Below are 14,138 nucleotides of genomic sequence, written 5' to 3'. Positions count from 1 at the left end.
CATTGTGGTAGTGTCTGAGTTTTTGGTTCGAGGTTATCTTGAAGAAAGTCTTCAAGACGTTCATGATTTTGTTCGAGGGAGAATCGTGAAGAAAAGGTTCTACAAAGGTGATATTTCTTGAAACCTTTTCTTGTAAAGCATGCTGTAATTTAGACTTTAAATGCATATCTTATTGCCTGTTTATTGTAAACTTTGTATTCAATAATTAATGAAATTTGGTCGATCCACTTCTGCTCAAGGTTCTTTTCATACGAGTTTCTTCAGTAACATCTTGGTGACTGTTTAAGTCCATAGAGAGACTTTTTCAGCGAAGAAACTAAGTTCTCTTACTCTTCTTCTTATAACCTTTAAGCTAAGACATGTAAATTGTTTCCTCTAAGTTTCCATGAAGAAAAGTCATGGTTACATCTAGTTGTTCAAATTCTAAATTTCTGAAAGCTACTATATCTAGAAGAACTATTATAGGCTAATGAGGTTGAAAATTTTGGATTTCTGAGTTGGTCAAAAGTTCAATTAAATTAGGGTTTGACTTGAGTAGTTAGATTAAAAATATAATAATCATCAGATTTTTTTAAACATTAAGCTCCAAGCCATCTGCATGAAGATCGAGGAGGACAAAATTTCCCCCCTCGTTCCCTTATGGGTTGAATGGTTGAATAAGCTATCTTTTAGCATGTTGATCGCAAAAATAATTACATGAAAATTTTTTTAATCCAAATTAGTCAATTGAGCTTAAAGTTATAACCTTTCGAAGTTAAACTTAGTTCATGCTGACATTCGAAGGTATTGAAAATAAGAATACTTTAATATTTTACTCAGATTGTAATTATGATTAGAAATAACATGAAAGGACGACCTATGATAATGAAAGATCATTTAACTAAAACAAACTTATCACTAAAGGAGATATGACTAAGATACAGAGTTAATGCATGGACGGTTGGATTATATGGTCATGAATCTTGAAAGATGAAGTTAAAAGTTTACATATATATGATTTTATGATTTTTTTGTTGAAAATTAAAATATGACAAGATTAAATAAGTCTTTACTTCACAATTTTATAAGATCCTATGAAACATAATCATTGTTGAAGTTAAATTTTAGGTAGGATATACACACCTGACTTTCACATGACAACAACAATAAATTTATAATTTAGAAAAGAACTCAATCTACAAAATAGAGACTCAAATGCTTTAAGTCAACAAGGAAATTAGTATTTGAATGGACTTACTTACATTGGTATTTCGAATTGCTCTCTCAACCCTAAATTCTTTTTTTGGGCCTGTCTTCTCGAACAACCAGAGGCAAACCTCTAAGAACGGCCTCGGCCCATGCTACTTTCTCTCTCCTAGCTTTGTCTTGTTCTGGATTTTGGTGTTTTGCCCCTTCTTTGATTTAAACTTTACTCTTTACAATTTTACTCTAAGTCCAAAATTATCTGTAACAACAATTTTTGTTATTTTCTTAAAAAATAAAATTAAGATGTGAATACTCATGATCTTTCTTGTTATAAAAAAAAAAAAGAAAAGAAAAGAAAAGAAAAAAGAAAAAATAATTCATTTGAAATCTCACATTCACTAACCATGAATCTGACCTGCCCACATGCATTGTCCTATTTTCTTCGTATTCTCATTATAAAAGTTTGATTTGGACGTGCGAAGGCAGACTGTTGGTATAAAGATGGACAGTTCGGTTCAAAATTTAAAACCGAAATAATTTTGATTTTTGCGGTTCAACAATATCAAGAACCGAACTTTTTGGTTTGGTCCATGTTTCGATCCAAAACCAGACCAAACCGAATCTATACACTCCTACTTATTGTTGGAATAAATGGTAGTGACTTTTGAAAATAACCAACTTGAATAAGAGACAGGACTATTCCAATGACCACGAATAATTTATAAATATATATCTCCTTCAAATTGTTTTTAAGAACTTTTTCATAAGCATTTATCTCTAGTTAAAACTTTATCATTTTTTATAAAGTCATCGAAGTTCAGTTTATTTCCATAAAGTATAGTTCGTTAGATATTCTAGACGAGGTATTGTTTCTATTATATCTTGGAAGATGATTACTCAAGAAACTCATGCATTAAGTGAGTAAAATTTTCTTAAGGAAACAACGTAAATTCATCGAACTCAAATTCTCTCACGGATTAGGTATTTTCTTATATATATATATATTTTTAATGAAACTATTCAAATAACACTTGTTTGGCTCTCTTCTTGGGCTTGCACCAACGGTCAATAGTCATCCATACTTTATTTCACGTACCTACTTCATTTTTATGAAGTAACTAATATCTGTCCTATCTAAAGTCTATATGCATGTGGTTAAACCAGTAACCAATTGACACCTCATTAACAAAGTTAAATACAATATTTTCCAATATTTTAAATACTCACAAAAGTTAAAGAGTTATCTACTTAATTTAGTTCAATTATCGTTCTCTTCTTCCTCAAATAATTCTCCAGGTTGTGGAGTTTGAATATTCTTCATCGGATTACTTGGCAGTTCTTATAGAGAACATGGCTGAATTCCTGTGGACTTTTGCTGTGCAAGAAGTTCTGAAGAAGGTACTCAAAGTTGCAGCTGAGGAAATTGGTGTGGCTTTGGGCTTCCACAAGGAGTTGTCCGAATTAAGGGAGTGGTTATGCAATGCCGAAGCAATTTTAAGAGGTATCAACACTAAAAAACCACACCATGAATCTGTGGGGATGTGGGTGGGGGATCTTCAACGCATTGTTTATGAAGCCGACGATCTATTGGACGAGCTTGTTTACGAAGATCTTCGCCGGAAAGTGGAAACAGAAAAGAGAAAGAAAGTGCGTAATTTCTTTTCATCATCCAATAATCCCTTTCTGTTTCGTTTGAAGATGGCCAAAAGAATGAAGTACATTATTGAAGCTTTACATAAACATTACACTAAGGCTGGTCCTTTAGGGCTGATTGCTCAAGCTGGGGAGGAATCTACCGAAACACATAAGAATATTGATCTCAAGCAGATTCGAGAGACAACATCAAAGTTTAAGTCTAGAGAAGTTATAATAGGAAGGGAAGTTGAAGTTTCGAACATAGTGAAGCTGGTGGTTGACTCTAGCAATGAACACCCAATGTCCATCATACCCATTGTCGGTATGGGTGGACTAGGGAAAACGACTTTGGCAAAGATGGTCTTCAATCATGAGTTGGTTCAAGGTCATTTTGATAAAACTATATGGATATGTGTGTCTGAACCATTTATTGTCATAAATATTTTGGAAGGGATCTTTCAAAGTCTCACAAAAACTTGGTCTACTGGCTTGAACAAGGAGAACTTACTTCAAAGGCTCCAAGAGGAGATGCAAGGTAAAAATTATTTTCTTGTTCTTGATGATGTTTGGAATGAAGAAGCTACATTGTGGGATGACTTAAAGGACTGTCTAAACGAGATTGCTGGAAAATCTGGAAATACTATTATCGTGACCACGAGGAGTCCAGACGTTGCCACTATCATGGGGACAACTTCGAGCATTCATCTTAAAAAATTGTCCGATGATCTATGTTGGTCCTTGTTCAAAAAGGGTGTAAATGCAGATGGCCTAGAGTTGGAAATTATCAGAGAAGAGGTGGTTGCAAAAATTGGCGGAGTACCACTAGTTGCAAAGGTTTTAGGAGGGGCAGTAAAGTTTGAAGGACACTACGAGAGATGGATGACAAAATTCAGAAGCGTGGTGAAAAATATATCAAAAGATGACAAAGATTTTGTTTCATCCATACTAAAATTAAGTGTGGATTGTCTACCACTCCTTTCATTAAAACAATGTTTTGCCTATTCTTCAAATTTTCCCAAAAATTATATATTTCATAAAGAGACCTTAATTCAAATGTGGATAGCACAAGGACTGATCCAACCAGAAGAAGGAAATGATGAATTGATGGAGGATATAGGAGAAAGAAACTTTAACTTCCTATTATCTCGCTCCTTATTTGAAGTTGCCAATGAAGATAGAGGTGAGATAATTACTCAAAAAACATCTGTCCGCCTCCTGGGACAATTAGTGGATGGACCATACTGGTTCATGATGCATGATCTAATACATGATATTGCTTGTGCTATTTCGAAGCATCAAAAGGTGGAATCAAACCTCACTAATTCAAGTGACAAAATAGTGAGAAATTTGCGCAGATTCATTGAGGACGTTGACCAAGATGCCGATGGTAAGTTCGAGGACTTTGTTTCCTTGCGTATTTTGGTAGTGCACGACGGATCTAGAAGATTATTCACTTCATTTGGTATGTTCAAGCATATGAGGTATCTTCACATTACAAGCTGTAGTGCCTTTTTTGGACTATGGAAGTTCGATTTAGAATCTATTAGCATGCTTTATAACTTGCAAACGCTAAAGCTTCAAGTACAACTATTATATCAGCTTCCCAAAGATTTAAGAAAATTGGTGAAGCTAAGACATATTCAATTCATGGTCATTCCTAATCAGAAAATGCCTTTACATATGAGTCAATTGGTTCATCTGCAAACATTATCTGGATTTCGAGTAGGTTATGAGGAGGGTCGTAAAATTGAAGAAATTGGACCTTTGAAGAATTTGAAAGGGGCATTAATTCTTGGAGATCTTAAGAAAGTGAAAAGTAAAGAGGAAGCTATGGGTGCAAGGTTGATGGAAAAGAAGAATTTAACACACCTACACTTTCAGTGGGATTCTCTCTCTAGGGAAGATTACAACATAAATGATTTTGGAGTGTTGGAAGGGCTTCAACCACATCACAATCTTCAATCATTATCTATTGATGACTATACTGCGCAAGCTTTTCCTAATGGTATTTTTGTTGAATGTTTGGTTTCAATATTTCTTCGCAGATGTCAAAAATGTGAAATGCTTCCAATGCTAGGACAATTACCTAACCTGGAGGAACTTTTCATTGATCAATTGTATGATGTGAGAAGCATAGGGAGGGAGTTCTATGGGACAAATAACTCTAACCATAGGGTATTTTTTCCCAAGTTGAAGAAATTTTCCCTCGTTGAAATGTTTGGCCTAGAGAATTGGGAAGACGTACCAAATGGTATGGCTTTTCCACATCTCACAGTCTTAGAGATTATTGTGTGTCCTAAATTAATGAGTGTTCCAGATCACTTTGTATCTCTTCAGACTCTACAAATTTACAACTGTAGAGTATTGACGAAACTTCCAAATCAGCTGCTAGAAGGTTACAATCATATCGAATCTCTGGACATTTCTGGTTGTCCTAATTTGCATCCGAATATGTCTAATCAATATAATGTGGAAGACACATGCGTGGAAGTATGAACGACTTTAATACGGTCATACACCAATCTTAATTTACACTTCTTTCATTGAGTGTTACCTCGGAAGAGAATGCAACAGACTCAGCTTCCTCAACAAATTGGGTATCTCACAACTTTGAAGAAGTCAGAAATTTCTAATTTTAATGGTATTGAAGCTTTACCAGATTGGTCCGGAAACCTTGCAGTTTAGAAGAATTGACGCTTTCTTATTGCAAGAATCTAAAGTGGTTGCCTTCAAAACAAGTCATGCTATCCCTCACTAAATTGAATAGTTTGAAAGTTGTTAAATGTCCACTGCTACCATTTGGCCAAGGCGATCCAGAGAGGGCCAAACTTTCCCATCTTCCAAACAATTGTGTTCATGTAAGGTTTTAGCATTTATTGTTATATTATTTTGCTTTTTCAATAACTAATTCAAAGTTTGAGTCATTAATTTTCAGCAGAAGATTATCAAGTTATGGTAGAGAATTTCAATTTGAAGCTGGTTGCGTCGTATGATATTAAAGATATTGGTCTTCCCTCTATTTGTGCAGAGGCTCAACAGTCTCGGAAGGTTTGGAGCTCTTTATCCAGCATGGTACGGAGTCTTATCACAATTTTCTCTGATTGTAAATTATTGATGGATATGTTGAATAGAACTATGGATCCGTTTATGGAGGTGCGTTATATGATTGAGGATATTTGGCTGAAAGTTTCTTCTTGTAGAGATTGTCCGTTTCACTTTATCCGAAGGAAGTGGTATTCAACTGCTCATGAGTTAGCCAAACGGGATGCTTATGGTGTTAAATTTTGTCTGTCATCTAATTTTTCTGATTCGTTAGTTTCTACTTGTAAGAATGCTTGCAGGATCTTTTGTAAGCCATCTTTTGGCTCTTAGTTTTGTTTAGCCTTGATATCTAAAAAATTTTTTTAAAAGAAAAAAAAAATTCAATTCCTAACTTTTAAGCTTATTTATTACACGCCAACCAATTAAAGTGATTTGAAGTATTTGATTATCTTTTCTTCATCTATAAATCTAAACTTATTGAAATTGCTAGCATTATCTCTAAGAAACATATACCCATTTCTTTGACTTCTTCCCTTTCATTAATTCATAATAAATTTCATTAGAAAGAGTTTATAATCATGTACTTGAGAACCTTTATATGTATTGAAACTTTAGATCTTGTCTTTGCAGGTTTATTATTAGTATAAACACTACCTCACATTGAACAAAAGCCACGTTCTGCCAAGCTTTAATTCTCATCTTCAGGTAATTTTTATTTTGACACCTTTTTGTTGAGGAACAATTTTTAACCTTTTATTTTTTTTTCTACGAATCACTTAAATTCATATGCACTTTTTCCAAGTGAAAATCACCCAAATATATATATATTTTGGCCATCACATAAAGAACCCAATATAATTCAGTATAATTTGTAACAAGTGGTATTAGAGCCCTCAAATGACATTTTCGTTAAGGAATCAAACAATAAACGGCGGTCAGAGACACACTTTATGGCCTGTTTTTCATGATTCGGAATGAGATGAAAGAAAAAATAAAAATAAATAAAGCTCTACCAAGTTTTTGTATTACTATTGGTTTAGTTAATTTGGTTTAATCCATTATGTATTGTGAACTCAAGTTTGTAGTAGAAAGAGTATTCAGTGCTTTGGTTTGGGATGCCTGCGACCATTCTTTGACAGTATTTTTTTTTCCCCTTTTTTCAAGTGCAATAATTTTAGACATTAGAAATTGAACCATCGACCTTTATGTTTCGCCTTACTTGATATTACTTTTTATAAAAAATTATAATGTGTGTGAACTTTAGAAACTTGTGACCCTTTATTTCTCATCATTAATTTTATATGATCGATGATGATGATATTTTTTTTCATTTTTTTTAACTCTTATTTAAATTTTCTTACAACTAATCTCCTTCAAATTTTCATGTATTTAATTTAAACCATCTTTTTTTGCCCTTTTTAATAAAAAATTCATTGAAAACACCAACCATGCACATTTCTGTTTTCTTTCTTCTTAAGCTTTGTTTTTTGTTTTCCAAATCCATACGTGGCATGTCTTCCAATTTTTCCTTTGTTTCAATTATTTCCCTTGTTTTTTTTCCCCTTCTTTTGAGGATTTTTTATTAGTATATCGTGGTTAATATCTTCTATGTTTTTTTATGATCGTCTTTCTTTTCAAATTGTAATTAATAAAACAATAAAATAATACAAACATGTTTTCATTTAATAAATTAAATAATATATTGAACTAAAAAATTAAACAAAATTTGAACAATTGCAACCCAATTAAACACATTTATTTTACACACGTTTTCATATTTATATCTGTTAAAAACAGCAAGACCCTCAGACAACGAACAGGACAACAGCAAACGGTCTAGTTATGGCGATTGAGCAAAGATAAAATCTACAAAATAGAAACTCGTTATACACTGAATCGTGGGGCTCGCTCTCTTTAAGACGTTTCATGACTCTTCCTAAGTATGCAAGTAGGTTAGGAATACTGCCATGTCGTCCCCAGGATAAAATAGCCCGAAAAGAAAACCCGATTGAAAATGCACCGTTACTGATCGAAATATACACCCTTTTTGACTGACTGCCTAGGAAACGGAAAGTGGAAGAGAAAGTAGGAGAGGAGAGCTTTCGATAGAGGAATGGAAGAAAGTGAAAAATGATGGATGTTCTGAACTGCTGAAGGACCAAGATTTTCTGGTTTTAATTATTAAAAGAGAAAAAAATAAAAATAAAAATAAAAATATTTTTATTAAAGAAAAATAATCACACACGTGCCTTGCCTCGCCTTGCCACACCCTGCTCATCCGACCGGATGGCGGCGCGCGTGTGGGACGTCCACCGAACCCATATTGGTCTATCTCCTCACTCCCTCTAAAATATGGGTACCTTGGGGCCTAAACCCAAAGCCCATGGTTGGAGTACAAAAGGGAGGCTTCGAAATAAAAAAATTTCAATGTGAGATTCTCCAACCAAAGGTTGGTTTCCTCTTACTTTTTAAAATTAAAATTTCACCCAACAATCTCTCACTTGAAAATTTAAACAAAAAAGAAGAGAAAAAAAAGTTTTTCATCGAGCAGTTTCAGTCTATACGACTTGAACCTTTACGTAGATGATTTAGAATATACTAGACTAACCTTTGGTTTTGAACTCTATCTCTAACTGCATCTGACACAGAGTGTCATTAGGGTGTAGTTTTAAAGCTCGTGCTTTAAGGCCTAACACGTGTATCCCGGTTTAGTGAACGCTCTAGAGAGTTTTCCTAAAAACTCCATAGGAAGCAGCTCTCACTTCCACATTCACATAGGTGAGTCTATCAAGAGTACTCCTGTAGCTAGGTATCCTATTTGTCATCGAGATTTCATTAAGAACTGAGTTCAACATTTTTTACGCTTCAGGATATCATGCTCAGACTCTAAGTCATACGAATGAAACTCTGTGTTTGGTTTAGCATGATTCACTATATATTTATTACCCGTTGAACCTGTTTCTTGGGATCTCCAGTCTATTTTCTCACTATGATTCATCATTTTATAGGCATGAGTCTCATCCTTTCTAAGGTTTTGAAAACCTTCTCTCTGGCCAGTTCTTTCGTCAAAGAATCTGCCAAATTTTCATCAGTCTGTTTATGATCCACTCTAACTTTACCAGTAGTGAGAAACTCTCTAATGGTATTGTGCTTATGATGTATTTGCCGTCTCTTTTCCGTTGTAGTAACGGTTCTGAACTTTTGCGATTGCTCTAGTACTATCGCTATGGATCAATATGGCTGGTATCGACTTTTCCCATAAGAGAATCTTTGATAGCAGGCTTTTAAACCAGTCGACTTCTTCACTAGTTGTCGCTAGTGCTATCATTTCTGACTCCATCGTAGATTGGACTAAAATAGTCTATTTCTTGGACTTCCAAGAGATAGCTTTGCCTGCTATATTAAAGATATAGCCAGTTGTAGCCTTTGAATCATCCGAAAAAGAGTTCCAATCAATATCGCTGAACCCTTATAGGATAGTGGGAAACTTTTGATAATGTAATCCTAGGTTTTGGGTTTTCTTCAAGTACCTCATTACCCTTTCTATAGCATTCCAATGCTCTTTACTAGGTTTGCTTGTAAACCTGAAAAGTAATCCTACAACATAAGCTATGTCAGGCCTAGTGCAGTCAATAGCGTATCTAAGACCGTCTATGATGCTCACATACTCAGCTTGATTAACACTATCACCAGTATTCTTGAACAAACCTAATTATATTTCTTTAGAATCTTCTCTATATAGTGAGATTGATCCAAAGAAATTCCCTTTTCGAACTTATTCACTTTTATACCTAAGATTACACTAGCATCTCCTAAGTCTTTCATGTCGAAGTTTGCACTCAATATTGATTTCACATCATTTATGACATGCAAGTTTGACCCAAAGATTAACAAATCATCTATATATAGACACAATATAGTGCAGAGATTATTTTCAAACTTATAGTAGATGCATTTATCACTTTCATTAATCTTGAAACCTTTAGATAGGATAAGGTCGTCAAATTTTTCATGTCATTGCTTAGAAGCTTGTTTTAGTCCATAGAGAGATTTGTCTAATTTACACACCTTATTTTCTTGGCCGTGGACTACAAAACCCTCAGGTTGTTTCATGTAAATCTCTTCTTCAAGTTCACCTAGGAAAGTGGTCTTTACATCTATCTGATATACTACGAGGTTATAAAGCGCAGCGAGAGAAAATAGGACACAGATTGAGGTAATTCTAGTGACAGGAGAGAAGGTATCAAAGAAATCTACGTTTTCTCTTTGTCTAAAACCCTTTGTCATTAACCTAGTTTTAAATTTGTCAACAATTTCGTCGGATCTAAGTTTCCTCCTTAAGATCCATTTGTACCCTATTGCCTTGCAACCTGGGGGTAGATCTACTAAATGCCAATTCCTATTTGACTCAAGTGAGTCCATCTCATCATTTATGGCTTCTTGCCATAGGTTGGCATCTATTGAGGATAGGGCAGCTATCAGATCTTTAGGATCTTCTTCTACATTATAGAACAGGAAGTTATTCTCGAAATCTTTGGTGGTTCTTACTCTTTTGCTTCTTCTAGGTTCTGGGTTGGTTTCCTCTCTAGGGTTAGGATTTCTAACTGGGGTTAGACCACTTGATCACGAGCCCCCTACTATCCTTGATTTAAAATGAACTCTATCTTGTTGGCATCATTTGACTCAATGATCACTTGGTTCACTAGATCATATAACCTATAGGCTTTACTATCTAAGGCGTAACTTATAAAGACACACTCGTAAGCTCTACTAGCCAACTTTCTCCTTTTTGGGTATGGAATCCTTACAAAGGCTAGACAACCCTATATTCTAAAGTAAGACAAGTTTGGTTTCTTATTCTTGAGAATTTCGTAAGGTGAAGTTTTGTTTTTAGACTTTGAGATTCTATTTAGGACATAACACACGGTAAGGATGATTTCATCCCCACCAATAAGATGCGGCTCCTAAACTAAGTAAAATAGCAACTACTTGCTTAGCTAAAGTTCTATTTTTTCTTTCGGCTTTTTCGTTCATTTCAGGAGAATAAGGTGTGGTCTTTCCGTGTATTATTCCATGTGAGTTAAAGAACTCACTAAAACTGTCTGAGTCGTACTTAGTTTCCTTATCACTATGAAGTCTTTTAACTATTCTATTAAACCGATTTTCTACTTCAAAAACAAATAGTTTGAAGGTATCAAAAACATCACTTTTGTTTTTCAGCAAATATACAAAAGTAAAATCAGAGTTGTCGTCAATAAAAGTAATGAAATATCTTTTACTGTTCCTAGTCAAGATGCCATCAAATTCACATAAATCAGAATGAATTAAATCTAGAGGCTCAGAAACCCTAACTACAGATTTATGCAGACTTTTAGTAATTTTAGCTTGACTATAGTACTCACATTTATCAAATTTATTCGGGGATAACTTAGGTATCATTTCCAGGCTAATCATGTTACTAATTAAATTTTTATTCACATAACAGAGTCTAACATGCCAAACATTCATAGAACACAACATATACACAAAAGATTTCATTTTATTAAGGTCTAAATTTAATTTGAACATTCCCTCAGTTGCACACCTTTTTCCTACGAATCATTATTTTTGGTAAGGGTATATAGGTCTGCCCCTATAGTTTGAGTAAACTCGGTTTTGTTGAGGAGATAACCCAGGACCAAATTCTTTCTTATCTCCGGAGTGTGTAGGACGTCCTTCATTGTAAGGGTCTTCCCAGAGATAAACTTCAGTTCCACCTTGTCGGTTCCAACAACTTTCATGGAGTGGTGATCCCCCAACAGAATATCCTTATCCTTAGTTTCAGTATAAGTTTTAAAAAGAATAAGGTCATGACAGACATGGTGTGTAGCGCTAGTGTCTATCTACCACCGTTCACAACTACCGATCACATTTACTTCTGTAATCATGTCGACTAACGGTTCTTCTGTCAGGTTCGCCTGACCAGCAGGACGACGTCTGTTCCTACAATTTCTAGCTATGTCCAGGTTTATTACAATTAAAGAAAAGGAACTGTACCATGTCTCCTGAAGAGGGCTGCTGTTTTTTCTATTGGTATTGGTTGCTGGAGCCACTATTCTGACCTTTACTCTTTGTCCCATTTGATTTTTGGTTAGGTTTTACTACGGTAGAGGTGGGTTTCCCAGGTACAACTTTCACCTCCTCCAAAATATATATATCAAACCACATAATAACTTTGGTTATACATATGCATGATAACCAACTTACCATACTATATTAAAATTTTCCAGGTACAACTTTGGCTATACATATAACTAATATACATATTATTCTTCATCAAATATGTTTTATACGCAACAAAATTTACATAATAAAGTGCTTATATCCAATAAAATTCATTTTTTTTACCAGTCATTCAAATCCAACATAACCATCAAATAAGACATTCATAACAAAATGGTTATAGGTACTAAAATGTTGATAAAACTGCACCATAATCGTGTATATTTATAGTTCAACAATTTCAATATCCTATCAAACCACAAAACAATTGTGCAATAGAATCAATATATATCTATTAAAGATATCTAAAACAACATATATAAAAAATATATGAACAAAATTAATTTCTAAACATAATATGTAAAACACATGTACATAAAATTATATGAATGATGAAGACATTTTCAATCCATGAAAAAATGATATAAAGAGGACTGTCTCTTCTAAAACGGAAAACACCAAAAATTGTGTGAGAATCAATAAAGAATGTGTATATATAGTAAAAATTATCTGAGTGAATGTTACAGGGTGGGAAAAATCCACAAAATTCTTCTTCTGATGTGATGAAAAGTAAAATTACAGAACCAACAATCAAAATTTTGAAATTAAAATATAAATTCAAAATGAATCTGAAATTTTGAAATACACAGCAGAATCCATTAAGAAGCGAAAGAAAATATTTAAAAATATTTGAAAATAAAAAAATCTCATACTGCAAATGTCAGAAAAATGAAAATTGCACCCAAAGAAATCACCAATATTCACAAATTGCACATTGGAACTTCACTCAATTGAAAATCAGACAAGTAATAAAAACCAGACTATTAACTAATTTTTTTATTAAGATCTTGATGCACGCGGTGCTATATGAAAACATTTTCTTCAAATTATTATTATTATATTCTGTTAGTGGATAAAATCAAACTAAACAAACAGATTAAAAATGAAGTTTTATTTATTATTACATGACGACAAAGGTTTTAGTTTTAAAAGAGAGTCAATAAGAATTGCAGATGCACGATGAATGAATTTTATCACACATAAGAGCTGGATGCACTAAATTTGTCTTAAGAGTGTTCCGAAGGCAAAAACACATGAAATTAAAACCAAACATATATATTAAAGATCTGAGTCCAACGAATTTACGTTATCTCCTTTAAGACAAATTTACTCACCCTAGTACCTGAGTTTAGAGAGTAATTGCCTCCTCAGATAGAACAGATCACCTTTCTTATGGATGTAGCACCCCGTCCACAAGATCAACGAACTAAACTTTGTGGATATACGGAACTTCCACAAATTTATAAAAAGGGAGGAAAGTTTTATGAGAGAAAAAATGCTTATGGAAAAAGTTAAGAAAACAAATTGAAAAAATAACCCATTTATAGACTAATTCATGGCCATTCGAATAGTCGTATCCTTTCTTCAATTTATGTTTTCATGTATGTTTACATGTTTTATATTAATGTGAAGCATGACATAATATGATTTCTATAGTCACTCATTGGGCAACTAGCTCATAGTTTTCCAATGTTTTCCTTTCCTAGATAGCAGTCAGATTCCTCAAGGTTGATCCTGCTGCTGCTTGCCACTGAAAACCCGATTAGCTAAAAGAATTTAGGTTAATGATCCATATCGATGTACACATGTTTTGAGGATTTTATTAGTAAAGTTTGGCCAACCTATAAATATTTTATCCATAGATATTATGTCATGGTTATTAAGCGTGTGATCATATAAAAATATATTGAGCCTTTCGGATGTGATCTAATTGTATAAGTTAATTTATCATGTTGGCACTTCAGGAGTGAAGTAAGAAGATAAAGATGGTAAGTGCTGGCAATAGGGCTAGTAACTGCTATCGTCACATCGTTTTCTAGGTTAAGAGGGTAATCTGGGAGGGGGTGTGACATTTCCATTACAACCATTAATTTGCAACTGGTTTTAATTAATTCAAAATTAATTAAAAAACTAATTTTTGAAATTTATTATAAAGTTTGAAAATTAAAACTAAT

General features: G+C 33.7%; 1 protein-coding gene across 1 annotated transcript; it reads left to right on the top strand.

Moving 5' to 3' along the window:
* The first annotated feature begins 2,443 nt into the window (after nucleotides 1-2,443).
* LOC120084181 (putative disease resistance protein RGA3) lies at nucleotides 2,444-13,886 on the top strand. The gene is made up of 4 exons (XM_039040075.1): nucleotides 2,444-5,678; nucleotides 5,849-5,892; nucleotides 6,493-6,567; nucleotides 13,671-13,886. Exon 1 carries the CDS (start codon nucleotides 2,536-2,538, stop codon nucleotides 5,314-5,316), a length of 2,781 nt encoding a protein of 926 aa, XP_038896003.1. The 5' UTR covers nucleotides 2,444-2,535; the 3' UTR covers nucleotides 5,317-5,678; nucleotides 5,849-5,892; nucleotides 6,493-6,567; nucleotides 13,671-13,886.
* Nucleotides 13,887-14,138: the final 252 nt, after the last annotated feature.

The sequence above is a fragment of the Benincasa hispida genome, chromosome 1 (genome assembly GCF_009727055.1).
Source record: "Benincasa hispida cultivar B227 chromosome 1, ASM972705v1, whole genome shotgun sequence".
Taxonomy (NCBI): domain Eukaryota; kingdom Viridiplantae; phylum Streptophyta; class Magnoliopsida; order Cucurbitales; family Cucurbitaceae; genus Benincasa; species Benincasa hispida.
The sequence above is the reverse complement of the archived record's forward strand: the minus strand, read 5'-3'. Positions and strand labels throughout refer to the sequence as shown.

Coding starts and splice junctions, on each gene's coding strand:
- LOC120084181 (XM_039040075.1), top strand. CDS start 2,536: ATGGCTGAATTCCTGTGGACTTTTGCTGTGCAAGAAGTTCTGAAGAAG.